The 15,858-nt window shown below is 44.8% G+C and overlaps 2 protein-coding genes across 3 annotated transcripts; one reads left to right on the top strand and one right to left on the bottom strand.

Moving 5' to 3' along the window:
- The first annotated feature begins 35 nt into the window (after positions 1-35).
- PSTK (phosphoseryl-tRNA kinase) lies at positions 36-3,618 on the top strand. Its single transcript, XM_086901190.1, has 6 exons — positions 36-323; positions 507-765; positions 1,452-1,650; positions 2,047-2,122; positions 2,262-2,355; positions 3,020-3,618. The coding sequence occupies exons 1-6, from the start codon at positions 51-53 to the stop codon at positions 3,205-3,207; spliced, it is 1,089 nt and encodes a 362-aa protein (XP_086757316.1). The 5' UTR covers positions 36-50; the 3' UTR covers positions 3,208-3,618.
- On the bottom strand, positions 3,481-15,840 carry IKZF5 (IKAROS family zinc finger 5). Of its 2 annotated transcripts, none has more exons than XM_086901194.1 (6): positions 15,758-15,840; positions 13,290-13,345; positions 12,339-12,430; positions 11,883-12,045; positions 11,421-11,603; positions 3,481-8,701 (listed from the first exon to the last, which is right to left on the bottom strand). In XM_086901194.1, the coding sequence occupies exons 4-6, from the start codon at positions 12,013-12,015 to the stop codon at positions 7,758-7,760; spliced, it is 1,260 nt and encodes a 419-aa protein (XP_086757320.1). In that variant the 5' UTR covers positions 12,016-12,045; positions 12,339-12,430; positions 13,290-13,345; positions 15,758-15,840; the 3' UTR covers positions 3,481-7,757. The 2 variants fall into 2 exon arrangements, with proteins under 2 accessions (XP_086757320.1, XP_086757321.1); XM_086901195.1 differs by having other exon boundaries at positions 14,703-15,805.
- Positions 15,841-15,858: the final 18 nt, after the last annotated feature.

Here is a 15,858-nt window from a genome sequence, read left to right as displayed (position 1 = left end):
GTCGCTGCGCCGAGCCCGCCAGGGGGCGCCCCGCGGCGCGGGCCCGGCGCATGCGCACAGCAACAGCGGAAGCGGCGGGAGCGGCAGCGCTGGCGGCGGAGCAGCAGCAGCGGGGCATCAGCGGCGGCGGCGCCCGGGTGGGGCTGTGCCTGCTGTGCGGGCTGCCCGCCGCCGGCAAGTCCACCCTGGCCCGCGCCCTGAGCCGCCGGCTGCCGCAGCGCCGGGGCTGGGCCTGCGCTCTACTCGAATACGACGAGCTCATCCCGCCGGAGGCCTTCCGGCCGCGCGCGCCGGGGGCGGGCCCGCCAGAGCCGTCCCCATTGGTCAGTGCGGCTGCGCTCATTGGCCGGATGGGCGCGCCTCTTTTACGTCACTGCGTGCGACCGCAGTTGCCGGGCAACGGGACGCGGCCGAGCCGGGTCCCCTCACGGCGGGGCCCGGGGAGGGCGGGAGCGCTCAACAGCGGCGATGAGGGGCCGTGATCGCTCGCCTTTCTCTCTCCACAGCTGCCCGGCTGGAAGCAGAGCCGCCGCGAGCTGCTGCAGTGCCTGGAGGGATTCCTGCGGGCGCTGCTCACCGGGGCGCCGCTGCCCGGCCCCGCGCAGCCGGGCTGGGAGCGCTTCCTGGGCTGCTGCCGCCGGGAGCGGCTGCTGCCCGCCGCGGAGGGTGACGCCGGAGCCGCCTCCCGGCCGCTTCTCCTCCTGCTGGATGACAACTTCTATTACCAGAGCATGCGCTACGAGGTGTACCAGCTGGCCCGCAAATGTAATTATTCCTTGATCTTCGGCATGAGGGTGCTTGTAGGAAATTCAGTGCGCTTCAGCTGCCGTCTTTCAAGTGCTCTCTTGGAGCGTTGGCTATTCTGATTGCTGGATACCTGTAATAGAGTAGCAATCAATGTCACTTTGTTACTGTCCTATTGTAAATTGGTGGGTCATGTAGACCCCTTCCTGGAGCAGCCTTGAAGCACCTTCCAGTACATAAGGAGGCTCTCAGAGAGCTGGAGAGGGACTTTGGACAAGGGCATGGAATGACAGGGCAAGGGAAATGTTTTCCCAGTGCCAGAGGGCAGGGCTGGATGGGATATTGGGAAGGAATTCCTGGCTGTAAGGGTGGGCAGCCCCTGGATCCCTGGAAGTGTCCAAGGCCAGGTTGGACAGGGCTTGGAGCAGTCTGGGACAGGGGAAGGTGTCCCTGCCCATGGCAGAGGGTGGAATGAGATGGGCTTTAAGGTCCCTTCCAACCCAAACCATTCCATGATTCTGTGCTGATCTTAGACATTACTTGTCTGAAGATAAAATTATGTTCCCTGTCTAGATTTGTTTTCATGTCAGGTTCAGAACCAGTGCAGAAGCTCCTCATTCATGCAGAGCCTGTCTCCTGCATGTTGCTCTCAGAAATTGTTACTTGAACTGTTTAAAGATAAAATTGTCTGGTTCTGTTCTTTCTAGATTCCTTGGGCTTCTGCCAGTTATTTTTAGAGTGTCCACTGGAATGCTGCCTGCAGAGGAATCGCCTCAGAAGTGATCCTGTGTCTGAGCAGACAATACAATTAATGGCAAGGAAAATAGAAATGCCAGATCTCAGGAAAAACGCTTGGGAGCAGCACAGCCTCATTCTGAGTAGTTCTGATTGCATCTCAGAGGACAAGTACGTTACTGGATTGATCCTAGAGTTTTCCCTAAGTGCTATTTTCAGTGGTAGAAGCTTCTTATTGTATCTACACAATCTGTAAAAAATATCCCAGTGGTGATTTTTGGAATCCAGGCAGTTACACAGAATCCAGGGGGCTCACAGCCACCATCCTCTGCAAAGTTAACCTCAAAACTCACAGCATTCCTGCCCTGTCACTGAAAATCCGTGTAAATTGTCTGAAATGCTAAAGCTGAAAATAATTTAAGTTGTAATTGTTTTTCATTGCAGATTATTTTGCTGATTGCCTAAAAAATTTAACTGAAAACTTGTTTTGTTTTCTGTGGCATCATTAGAAAAGAAAAAAGTGTATCTGTTTGATTGCCATGGTTTACTCTTTGTTTGTTTTCTTAGTGAGCAGATCATGAACTTGCTGACCACTGCTTTGGAAAATCCAGAGAGGCCAAACGAGGAGGACACAGAGCAAAAGGTAGCACTGCTGTGCTTCAGGGCACAGCTTTGGGTGCTGACTGAGGTGCTGCTAATGAGTTGTTTTCAAATAGCACTTCAAAAGTCAAATAAATTCTAAGTGTTTGCTTGTTTTCTTCCTTCTTGGTGGCCCTGGCCAGGAGGCAGCTCGAGCCATCTGTGCAGCCAGTACTGTCCATCAGGCTGACCAGGCGTGCAGGAGAATCATCTCTCAGGCAATGCAGGATGCCAAAGGTACCTCTCCTACCTCTCCTACCTATCCTAGGTGCTCACTGGCAGTGGGAAACAGTCCCTGAAATTCCCTTGGGGTAAACTGTTCAGGAATCCTCTCCCAGCAACACCTTCACAACTCTGATCAGTGTTATTTGTAGAAGTTTGTAGATTTAAAAACCAGTATAATATTTATTAACTGTATTAAGTACAGCTTTAATAAACCCATTTAGTACAGAGCAGTATTTTAGGGGATTTTAATAGTCAATAAGGACAGGGGCTTTGCAGTCTGCACTGCTCCTATGATTTATATAAGGAGGAACTCAGTGTCCTTAACTGTAGAGCTCAGTTTTGTGCCTGTGTTCAGGCTTCTCTCTGTGACCAGGGACAGGAGGGGACAGCTGGAGCTGTGTCAGGGGGTTTAGGTTGGATTTCAGGGAAAGTTCTCCCCAGAGGGGGCTGGCTCTGCCCAGGCTCCCCAGGGAATGGGCAGGGCCCCGAGGCTGCCGGAGCTCCGGGAGTTCGGATAACACTCCCAGGGATGCCCAGGTGGGATTGTTGGGGTGTCTGGGCAGGGCCAGGAGCTGGACTGGATCCTTGTGGGTCCCTTCCAACTCAGGATATTCTGTGGTTCTGTGATTTTTTCTGTAAGCGTGAAGTTAAAAGTTCAGCTTCCATTTTCTTTTAGGTAAAAACGTTCTCCCAAGTGAGATGAAGAGCTTGGCAGAGGAACTCAACAAACTGAAAGCAGAATTTTTGGAAGACTTGAGGCAAGGAAAGACTTTGAAAACCCAATATTCTGACCCTGCTACAAGTGTTATTTCTTCATTCCAACATGAGGCAACCAGTCTAGTAAATAAATATATTTTAAAATAATGACATAGAGAATGTTGGGTGTTTAGAAGTCCAAAGTATTTCAAATGCAGTACTCTGAGCACTGCTGCTGAGAGATCTGAGGTACATCTCCCTCCTCTGGAGCTCCTATGCCTCTTCTCCCCAGGACATGGAAGAGAAACAGTTTAATCAAGAGCAAACCATCCTGAGATTTAAATTTCACAGAATCAGAGAGTTAACCCAGGACAAGCAGTTGGGAAATCACCAGCTCCACCTATGGAAGGACATGCAATTAAGAATTGACATGAGACCTAATTAGAAAGTGTTATTTTATTCATATCTTACAAAAGCAAAGCTTCACAACATGAACTACACGAGATGGAGTTATTTCAGAATTAACCTTGTCATCTCAAAAACGTTCACTAACATTAAAATTTATTTTACAACTCTTAACAGGTTTCATTTTTGCATAAAGTATGCTCTTTACAGTGAAATAGATATTATTAACAAAGTAGGTACTTAGAAGAACATACACAAAGATTGCTCAATGAAAATGCTTTAGCAGGAGAGAGATTTCCTGCAGCAGAACATCCATTTGCTCTAGATTTTCAAAGATGCTTAAAATTAGTAGAAAACTTGCCAGTGAAGACTTCTAAATTACATTCCCTTTGTCAAAAAGAAACAAAAAGCAAACCCCCAAAACATTCTGGAACAAAAAAAACAGTAACAGATTATTTAGTTGGAAAACACTGCTGGAAAGTGTCTCCCAGCACTGAGCTTTATATTAAAATGCCAATCAACATTTTATGTCTAAATCCTCTTCATCTAAAAATGTGTCTGTGAAAAAACAACTATGTTTTCTATTGCCTCCCTCACAGTTTAAGTATTAACTGAGATAATGAAGATGTTCAAATATTCAAATATCCATTGGAATATTCAGTCTCAAAACAGTAAATGTGTATTAAGAGTCCTATAAATAGTGCACGTTAGAATGTCCACAAAACTATGAAATAAGCTATGACAATAAAAACAAAACCCCCACAAAGTTCATGTTTTGCAACTACAAAACTTAACAAAACCGAGCTATGGAAAAATTCCATCTCCTTCCCAAACTTCCATTAATAACAGTTAAAATGCTAATCACCTATTACCTTAGAATATAAGGATTTTGGGTTAAAAAAAACCAAACCAAACAAAAACAAAGGAAAACAAACCAAGTAATTGCAGTGTAGCACATGGAGGACTCAAGATGAAAAGTTCTTTTAACTAAGGGCTCAATCCCAGAATCCTGGACAAGTCTCCCTCACTGACTCTGGGTAAGGCCTGCTTGTGCAAGGGATCATACTTGGAAAGAATTTGCCAGTACCAACTCTGGTCTTTCAATTATAGTCCATAGTATGTATAAATTATTAAAAATAGGAAAGTACACCTTCCAAAGCTTCTCAGTTGATAGAAGGGGACAAAGATGTCAGGGCATTGTTTGGCACTACTGAGCACACAGTGTGATCAGGGAACAATCCTAGTCCTGGGAAGGACACAGGGATCCACCCCAGGGATCTGCTGCAGAGCCAAGGGATGAGCACCAAAGCTGCTGCTGCCCAAGAACAACCTCTGCACTGAGGAGTTTGCCCAAGGAAACAGGGAAAAGAGGTTTTTCATTCCTCAACCGTTCACAGATATCCCAATTAATCTTTCCCTTAATTCCTCAAGAGCAGAACCAATGGTATCCAGGCAGCAGCAGGAAAATCCTTCCAAACAACAATTTGCAAGGCTTGGGGATAGTTTTTCATACCGAGTTCTGTTATTAAGAACATACATTTCCCCACAACAGGATCCCCTCCTGAACAAGGGCCCCTTTTCCATGAGATTTCACAGGCTTCCTCTTGCTCCCAACTCCTCCATTAGTGACCTATCCTTAGTTTTGCTCAAGGCCATGGTGTTTCAGGAGTCATTTCTCTAAATCACCAAATCATGAGACAAAGAAAAGCCTGTACCAATGTTAACCTCCCAAGAAGCCCCAGTGGGTCAGAAACCACATCTGTGCACATGGAAATTACTCTCCCTATGATACCAAGAAGGAAAAAACCACAAACCAAGCAGAACTTGGCTGCTGTGATCACTCAGTACTGTAAGGTGTTCCCTGGAACACACCAGTCCACAGGTGTCCTTGGAAATGCCAGAGCTTAGGAATAGGAGATTGGCATCATCTATCAAAAAGGCAAGGAAAACCACTTCCATAAATTTCTAATTGTAAAGTCTTCAAGAGGAATGTCTCTTATTCTAACATAATATTTGAGCCAAATTTAAATTGTAGAATTGTTCAATGTGCGATCCAAAGAGAGCTGCAGCTTCTGCCCTCTTTGACTGGAAAAATATTTGATTCCAAAACCTGTCCAGGAGCAGTAACTTCTAACTGGATTCCAGTTCAATCAGCTTCTACTCCTTAAAATAAAGGATGTTTACACACACAGACTTGCAGTTTTACTTATAAATCTAAAATGTATAAAGCAACAATGAAATACTTTGGAATTATAGAGTGTCATGATGTAAAATGCAAACATTCTGTCTTACAAATCCAGCAAAATGAATTCTGAACCAGGCCTGAAAACTAAACAATTTTTAAGAGTGGCAGTGTTATTGTTCATCTTCACTACACTGGAACCACTTCAGTGGCAGATTTTCGACCTCATTACTACAAGTCTGCACAGCCAAGAACCCTGTCCCTCAAGCACAGAAATTCAACAGTAGGTCAGTCAGGTAGACAGAAACATGTCTGGTATCCAAATTTCTATTTAATTAAAGTCACAATTACTCCTACAGCTAAAATTCTTACACAGGTGGTTTTCCTCCATTGAGCTCATCCTGATCACTGTTTTTCCATTGGTTTCAGGAAGTTTTAGCTCCCATAACAATATGAATTTGAATAAACCAAACATTTGCTATTCAGAGTCCAACCTCTGACTTGTGGAACATTAATCAAATATCCTTGCTTTTAACAAAGCATGGTATGTTAATAGGAAAAGGAGAATATATAAGGGAAGCTTTAATTTGTCTTAAGTAGGACAAACCAAGGTAAAAGTGCAGGTTCTAAATGGGAAAAGTAACAGTTCTTCCTTTATTTTTAATGTCTCAAATTCTTATCTAGCATATAAAGTTATTATTAATTTTAATTAGATGTTTTATTCAGGTTTATGTTAAAGTGCCTGTCCTTTAGCCTGAGGGCTTCTCAAGATGAGTGTACACTATGAAACAAAATAAACAACTTCAGTTACCATTTGTATCAACAATTCCTAAAAACAACTTCAGTATAGTCAGCCAGTTTTCCTTTGCATCCTGCCTGGAGCCCAGAAAAAGCCAGAGGTACCAATAAACTGGATTATACAACTCTCAAAAATACAGGTAACCTCTCAGCTGAAGCCTGGCCCAACATAAAACTGAACAAAGGAGTTTTAATTTGTAAACTTCTTGTTTGTTTCTATCAGAACTTCTATCAGCAGGACAGAAGTCGAATTGTGCAAATTTTAAATATCTGTACAGCTCCGTTTAAGGCAGTTAGAAATCTCACAGAATATATATTAATTCTACAGGCTCTACATTATGTCTCTAAAATTGCCTCCTCTGAAAAACAATGTAAAATTTTGTAGAGTGTAGGTAAAATAAGGTATCTTACTTTTTTGTTTCTATAATTCATGAATGACAGGCTTTTAGCTTTTTTTTCCCTACCTTAGTTTTATTCACAATAACCTGTTATCTTCTAGTTTTGTGCTAATAGTTAAAATATTTAAGTCCTAGCATCAAGAGTTTAGACTATACTAAACAAAAACCTATTATTAACCTTCATCAGATTAAAGCAACTTTTACATCAAAATGAATTTGTATGTGAAAAATGCATCTGTTTGTTTGAGCAGCCAGGTTTTTAAGGATTTCTCCAAAGTCACAGAATGGTTGGGGTTGGAAAGGATCCTAAAGGAGGGACACCTTCCACTGTCCCAGGGTGCTTCCAGGCCCCAATGTCCAGCCTGGCCTTGGGCACTGCCAGGGATCCAGGGGCAGCCCCAGCTGCTCTGGGCACCTGGGACAGGGCCTGCCCACCCTCACAGGGAACAATTCCTGCCCAATGTCCTATCTAACCTTGTCCTCTGTCACCATGAAGCCATTCCTCCTTGTCCTATCTCTACACAATGTGTCATTGCATTGACCTTTCGTACTTTATGGATAATATATCTTGTCTTGCCAACTAAATGATCTGGGAATGACATCCTATGGATCAGGACACACACTCTGCTTTCTCCACTTGCAGAATGTTTATTGGGATTAAGTGCAAGCAACTTAAATTTAGCAACCACAGCATGTAAATGCATTCCAACCCTTACAGCACTCTTGGCTTTTTTTTAAAGGCTACATATAAAACAGCAACTGAATCAGATACAAAACTTCCCTGGCAAGTTTTACAAGAACACAGAAATCAATTTGCCTCCTCTGTCGAACCGATTAATGTGAAGATTCCTTATGGGAATGTGCAAGCTTTCCATCAGCAAGTATGAAAAATAGACTGTAATATGTTAAAAAACTAAACGAAAGCGTGTTCTCAGTCAATGTTGATTATGTTGGCCTCTTGCAAAGTGGCAAGCGAAGTCGTACTTGTTTTTACACTTACACCCACAAATGTTACACTGGAAAGGATTTTCAAATCCGTGGCATCCCATGTGGATGGTGTAAAGGATATTGTCCGCAAAGTACATGTCACAGTGTGGGCAGTGGTGCAGCAGCTGAGGGTCCTGCACCGGCAGGGCTGGAGCCGGGGTACTCGGCTGGCTGTTGCTGATACTGGGCGTGCTGGTGTGGGCACTGCGGTCACTGCTGGGCCCCGCCACGGGACTGTAGTTCCTTTGATTGTGTGTGGGCCGGGAATCAGGGCTGGTCGGAGAGGAATTCTGAGGAATATTTGCTGATACAGCTGAAACTACTGCAGGTGCAGCAGGCTGCTGTATCATGAAAGGCTTTTCATCTTGACAGGAAACAACGTCAGGAGAGCCTGGAGTTTGGTTTTCGGGTGGCAAGCTGGACAACTGTCCTGCTAACGTGGAGAGCTGGTTTAAAGGATTATCCACCATGAGGTCCTGTGGATCCCTTGGCAAGCCACCGCTCTGAGTCGTTTTTGTCATGCTCTCGTACGCCTCAGTCTGGATATTGGGGATTTCATGGGTGAAATCATTAAGGTAGTCTGGTTTCTGTACCACCATGGAAGGCGGACTCAGATTAATTAATGCTCTTCTGCTGTACCCCAAATTGCTGGTCTTCTTCTGCAGAACCCCCCACATCTTCTTGCTGCTCAGGGAAGACCTCGTCCCCTTGATGGGCACCATCTTGTGCTTGCGGCGGCGGTGGTGGGACAGGTTGCTGCGGTCGCTGCAGCGGAAGGAGCACAGCTCACACTTGTAGGGCTTCTCCCCGGTGTGGGACCGCATGTGAGCCTCCAGGTGACGCTCGTAGGCCGAGGCAAAGGGACACAGGTGGCACCTGTGCGGCTTCTCCCCTGGAAAATCAGAACAGATTAGCCCACAGCACCTCAGGGTGCCTGGAAAAGGCTTTGTGTGGAGCACAGAGCGGCTCTTTGTGAGCTGCTCGTCAAACTCCAGCCAGCCTCGAGCTCAGCTGCGTATCCTGGGAGAGTGGAGAACACTGGGACAGCTCTGCCTCACCCAAGGGACCATCTGCACACGGAAAAATCCTGAGTGGAATCAGCACAACGCACAACCTGCCTGGGAATTGCAGCAACAATGCCAAGGACTGAATGCAGTGATGTTTGTGCAGTGCCCTGAACTGGATCCAACCTCCCCCTCATCCAAGCAGTGCACAGGGGAACACAGGAATGTCCGTACCACCAAAATGTTACTGTTCCTCGTGGTAACTCTGTTTAAACACTGAGGGAGGGGATCCTTCTGGGACCTTCCATACATCCCCACTCCCAAACATCCTGGAACTACCACCTGAATAACCCACGCACACAGGCAGCCACTCAAGAACTGAGCTTTGAAAAAGGACCCTGTGGCTGAAGAGTTCTAAAGGAAAACAAAAGCCAGGTATTCCCTGGAGAGCTGTGTGCTCTTCCAGATGGGAAACGGGCTGATGATCAGGGAGACCATCATCTCCTTTGCACATGTAGAACTTTGCTCGTCTATTAAATGAAATTTATAGATTCTCACATTAACTTCTTTAAAAATACTCAGAAAACTTTGTAACATAATAACAGGCCAACACATTTGTAACACAGCACTTCAGGACTTCTGATTTTCTGTTGAAAGATTTATCTTCCAGGAGTTACAGACTCAGGTCTGCAATGTCAGAAGTGCCTAAAGGATCTGATGTGTGCTCAGGTGCTGAAATGGAAGATCATCTTACCATTCCTATCTAGAGTGTCAGCTCAGTTTCTAATCCCTGTCATGTGACCAATGAGCATTCCACAGTTTGGAATCACAGTCTGGGATACCAAATAGATTTCTTTTATTCCTCCTACATCACTGGCTCTCCAACAGGAAAGAAATCAATTTTTGAGCTACCTCTAAGTACCTTCTTTGCACCAAGTAAAACCATGATTTCTCCATGAGCACCTCCCTGTACTCATATATATACACACAAGGATGGGTAAAGATCTGGAGACTTGGTAAAATGGTATGAGAAGATTGACAAACTCCCTGCATTCACAGAGAACTTGTCAATGTGATCTCATTCTAAACTCATTACACAGAGATAAAAGTTTTGCATCACATGTAGCACAACACAGCTAGTGAGCTGTGTTACCGACTGTGAGACTCAGCATGAAATCAATCCTGCAGTAGACTACACATAATTAATAATAATAATAATAATAATAATAATAATAATAATAATAATAATGGTTGGATGCTCGTGCCTGGGTCACAATTCCTTTGGCAGATGTCCAGGATGCTGTACCTGTTCATTTACACTGCTCTGAGGCTATGAGTCAGCTGCCACTGCCCTATTTTAATGCTGACTCATCCCAGCCTTCACAGCACAAGCAGTCCATCTCCTGGCCCTCTGCCAGCCTTCCAAGCAAAACAACACTCAGGCCTTGGATCTTCTCTTCTTGAATGAAAAAACAAACCAAACAAGGAAAACTAAACCAAAATAACTCTTTTCTTGTTATGGAAGACACAAGAGAAGAATTTACCAGGTCTTTAGAACCTGAACCTCAGAAATCTCTGATTCCTGGTTGGCTGCCATTTCCTATCCCATTATGCCCTGTTGAAACAAACCAACACTGCAGGGCCAGTGCAAGGAGCCCCACCTCCCCCAAAATCCACCCAGGGAGCTGCTGTGTAGAAGGAATGGCTCCCAGCAAGGTGAGAATCTGACTAACTGTACCTGAGGAGAGCTACAATTACATCCCAGTTACAACAGATGAGTCCCAAAACACCACCTACCCAAAACGACTGGAAGAGACATTTGGAAGTTTTGGGACAGTCCAGACTGAAAAACCTGTAAAAACTTTCATTCTTTGCAAGACACAATTTTCTTCTGCTGTGCTTAACACCCTGAAGTCTTCTGTATTGGTGTGATACACTTGACAGACTTCACAAACACCTATTTTTTTTTTGTTTTCTCTCATTTGCCATGAAGTTGGAACTTTCAGAACAGTTTAGGATATTCTAACCTTTATAAGAGTTTTGCTTTTGCTTTTCAGGTTTATACATCCAACAGTAGCAAATGTTCCTTAACAAACCACAGCTGATAATTTGTCTGTTTACTACTGCTAACAGTCACTTACTTGACAGTATGTCCTCACATTTGAGTATTCTACCAGTAACTTTGTTCTTATTACCATGCTTTCCACATCTAGAATGCTGTGCAGAACAAGAATATTTTCACGGCTAAACGACAGAGGAAGAAAAGGCCCTATAAATCTCTGTGTAAAAACATGTACATTTGTCACTTTTCTCATCAGCATAGAAAAACTAAAAGATATTTTTAGAGCCCTTGAATTTACATTGAAGCTTCATGCTAACCTTTACTCTCATACACTTACTTATAATAATAAATGTCAGTAGGAATTTGCATGGTTTAAATAGGTACCTGGCACACCTTTAAAAAAACAGGCTATAAAATCCCACCAATATCCAGTTATTGTTAAGAACTCTCACACTGCTTGAGTTTGCCAACTCCTGACATGCAAATCCCAAGACTGAGTAAACAGCCCAAGGCCTCCCAGCCAGGCAGAGCACAACATCCCATACCTGTGTGAATCCTGATGTGCTCTATGAGCCGTGCTGTTCCTTTGCTGGCGTAGTTGCAGTATCGACACTTTAACTTTCCATCAAAAGTCCTTTCAAACCCATCCACCAACATTCCTGAGTTTTCATCCAGTGAAACTTCAACAGAAGGATGATCCAGACCATTCTGATCACCTTCTGTCCCAGCTGTGAACAATGCAACACAGATTTTAGTGAACAACCTGTGGGACACCATCTGTCACACTGTGAGCAATTGCCAAACAGCTTTTGCTTCTCTCTGCCCTTGTTCTTTAAATATAGAGAATTATAAAAACATACCCTGATTAAAACAAAGGTACATACGCATCCTTTGTGACCTGAAAAAGACTAGCAGAAATGCTTCCAAACAGCTGCACCATTATCTGGACTGTGAACACTGAAGTCACCCTCAAAATAATGAAATTTATGGTATTGGAATCAGCTCACCTCCCTGGAGAGTCTCTACTTCCTTGTCACCAGTAACTGATCCAGAAATCATATTGACATGGTGAGTCTGCTGGGTCAGATATTCCTGAAAATCTTTCACAAAATCCAATGGTTCTGCCTTCTTTTCCCCCATATTGAATCTTTCATTTAAAACCTCTAGTGCCTAGAAGGGAAAATGTTTTCAGAAAACAAGTGTCATTTAATTTGGCTGCATTAATTAAAACAAATTCAGGTTTGCATTTGGATTTTTCTAAGTGAAGAATTTTATCACACAGCATGAGTCAAAGGTTGGTTTTTGGTTTTCTAACTCATTAAAGATCACCAAATACAATTTATGAGGAAATCGCTTTCAGCAACAGGTAAATGACATAATAATAAAACAGTATATAAAATTTTAAAATAGAAAAATACATAATAATAAAAATCAGTCTGCCTTAAAAAAAAAAAGGGTAATACCTGAATTTTAGTTCCCTGCTAAGTAGCAAACATGCTCCAAAATGTACCCCAACACATCAGATAAAAAGCAGAGCACAGCTTCTCCACTTTCCCTAGAAGGAATAAAAAGGAAACGTGAGTTCATTACTCTTCCCAACCCTCATGAGTTATAAGAAAGAACCTGAAAAATATTTGTGTTTGAAAGACAGGGCTCTAACATTCTGCTGCTCTAAATTCTATTAAAACAATCACACTTCCAGTAAAAGTTTTTCAAAGACTGCATCCTCTGCTTCCTGGATGTCACATGAAGGGCACTTCTGACTCACTGAACCGTTTCCCAATAAACATCTGGCTCCAAAAAACCCCAGATTTGGGTCAGTCAATTATGGGAACTGCAATGTTGGGAAACAAATGAATGTTGGTGATTAGCAAAGCTAGAAAGAAGCCTTAGACTGTTTCACAGTGGGAAGTTCTCCCAAAATTTTACTTTCCTATCCTGAGTAAAAGTCTTAATCCCATCCGTTACTTTGCACTGAAATGATTAAAATATTCCTCAGAAAACAGCGGTCAGGTTTGTTTTGGGGAGCATAAATAACAAATCTCCATATAAAGTCTCAATTCACAATGAATTTGGGAAGACAGAGCTTGGGATACATTTGACAGGAGACAAGTCTGTCACATTATTTCTGCAGATTATAATCAGAAATAATCTACAATGCTACCATTTCAATAAGAATATTCTTTATTTTTAATAGGTACTTAGGTGACCTACAGAAACTCAATTTCTGAGTTACAGACCATATTTAAATATCTTCTCCTGTATATCCAAAGCTACTTACAGATGTTTGTTCATTTTTGGCATCCAGATGAGGATGTTCTTTCACATCTTACCTGAGTGTGTGCTCAACTCCCAGCATTAATTATCACCATGCAGTTAGTTTGGAACACATCTTTATGTACCTATCTACCTACCCTCTTCCAGCCTCCTGTAGGCTTAAGTTAATTTGTGTTCCATTTGTTGGTGTCTCCTGCAATAAAACAAAGACATCAATATATGAATTATAATATTAAAGATATCTCTAATATTGAAGATATGAAGAGAAAAACAGGACAATGTAACATAGAGTCCTCACCATTCTAACTTTCCATGAATTATAATAAGGAATAACAATTTGAAATTAAACCATTTGAAACAACATCAAAGGTTCGTGTTATCAGGGAATCTGTGTGTGCCTTTGGGTAAGGTACTAAAACTTATTTCATAGAATCACAGAATAGTCTGGATTGGAAGGGATCTTAAATCCCATCCAGTGCCACCCCCTGCCTTGGGCAGGGACATCTTCCACTGTCCCAGGCTGCTCCAAGCCCCATCCAACCCAGCCTTGGGCACTGCCAGGGATCCAGGGGCAGCCCCAGCTGCTCTGGGCACCCTCTGCCAGGGCCTGCCCACCCTCACAGAGAGGAATTCCTTCCCAATGTCCCATCTATCCCTGCTCTCTGAGTTTAAAACCATTTCCTCTTGTCCTGTCACTCCAGGCTCTTGTAAATAGTCTCTCTCCCTCTCCTTCTTTTGTGTCCTTTCATGTACTGAAAGGCCACAATTAGGTCACCTCAAAGCCTTCCCTGCTCCAGGCTGAACAATCCCAATTCTCTCAGCCTTACTTGATTGCACTGATTGCTTTTAAAAAGCATTTAATTTTGAAAAAAATTACATAAAATTTCATAAACAGGTTAGGGATCAACTGCATAAAACTTCCTTTCTCTGCCTCATTGATTTATCATGAAAACACTCATCCTTTTCTTTACACCAGTGTAGGGATGCCACCACAATTTAAACATGACCCAAAGCTCCCATTTGTGTGCTCAAACACTTCTGTGATTTTATGTGGTATTTTTTAGAGCTACACAGCCAGCAGCGCTCCTTCTCAGGGGAGAACAACGCACATCTGATCCTTGCTGTGTCACTCCTGCAAACCAGAAAATGCAATTCTAATTATCAGAAACTGAGCAGCCCAGCTCGTGTTTCACACACCAGGGATGGGCTGATCACACCGGGTGTTACCCGAGCTCTGCTGACACAACCACACCTTCTCCAGCTTCACACAACCAGCAGAGCACTGGTTACTCGTTTTCTACCCAGGCACAACTGCTGGACTGAACAGTGGTCACAGCACTGAGGTGAGCTAAGTTTGCTGTCAAAGAATGTGCCAGGATGAAATATTCTGCCCAAATAATGCTGCTGAAAAAGTAGTTCATAGAGTACAGCCAGCAGTTTCACACACACAGTTAGAACTAATCCTGCAGTAATTATGAGAATAAAATATCCATGAGGACATGTATGCAGTAAGAGAATAAAATTACTGTGAGCATTTGTATGCATCCCACCTTCTTTTAAGGAATCCATGGAAAAAAGGGGGATGTTCTCTGTTCCATCTTTTCCGTAGCAAATAAATTAAAGCAGGAAGGATTCCAAACTCCATCCAAGCCCTTCCCGGTCTTCCTGAAGGAGGTTTGACGGTGGGAAGGGGGAGTGAAGCACAGCGTCGGTGGCCACCCGTGACCTGTCATGAGCCCCAAACAACCTCGGTGGATCCCACACCTCCTCCCCCGGCCCACGGCAGAGTGGGAAGCGAAACGGCCACGGGAAACCTCCGAGCAACCCGCGGGTCCCGTTCTGGGCTCCCCGGGACAAGAGACACGGAGCTTCTGGACAGCATCCAGTCAGTGAAGGGCAGCAAAGATGCTGAAGGGACTGGTGCATCTCCGTGCCCAGGAAAGGCTGAGGGAGCTGTTCCGCCTCGAGAGGAGCCTCAGCTGAGAGGGGCCCTCAGGCCTGGCTGTCCCTGGGTGCCGGGAGGGGCAGAGCAGGGTCCGGGCTCTGCTGCGGGGCCCAGAAACGGGCAGGGCACCAGAGCAAGGGGCAGGGACTGTTGCACAAGTTCCACCTGAACATGAGGAAGAACTTCTTTACAGTGCGGGTGACAGCGCCGGAACAGACTGCCCAGAGAAGGAGTCTCTCTCTCACTGGACATACCCCAGAACCTGTGCCATGTGTTCTAAGGCGGCTCTGCCTGAGCAGGGAGGTGGGACCGGATTGATTCCTTCCAACCTCACCCACTCTGATTCTATGACTACAGTGATCCTGCGACTTCATTAATTCTGTGACTTCTGTGATTCTGTAATTTCTGTGTTTCCTCTGATTTCTGTGTCCCCCGGCTTCACATCAAGGGAGCAGCCTCGGTGCTGCGCTGCTGACCCGGCCCAGCTGCCGGCGGGGCAGCGCGGCCCTCCCCAAGCGCTGCCCCGCGCTCCCGCCGCCCGGCTCTGTCACGGCACATGGAAGCCCCAGAAGGAGAGGGAAGGAGCGAAAGGGAGAGGGAAATAGATGGAAGGGGAGAAGAGAAAAGGGAAGGGGGAAGAGGAGGACAGGCAGCACTCACCGCCGCCGCCCCGCGCCGCTCCCGCCTCCCGCCGCCGCCATGTTTGTTGTGCCTCCCCCCCGGCCCAGCCCGGCCCGGCCCCGCCCACCGCAGTCTCGCGA

The sequence above is a fragment of the Cyanistes caeruleus genome, chromosome 8 (genome assembly GCF_971803275.1).
Source record: "Cyanistes caeruleus chromosome 8, bCyaCae1.hap1.1, whole genome shotgun sequence".
NCBI lineage: Eukaryota > Metazoa > Chordata > Aves > Passeriformes > Paridae > Cyanistes > Cyanistes caeruleus.
The sequence above is the reverse complement of the archived record's forward strand: the minus strand, read 5'-3'. Positions and strand labels throughout refer to the sequence as shown.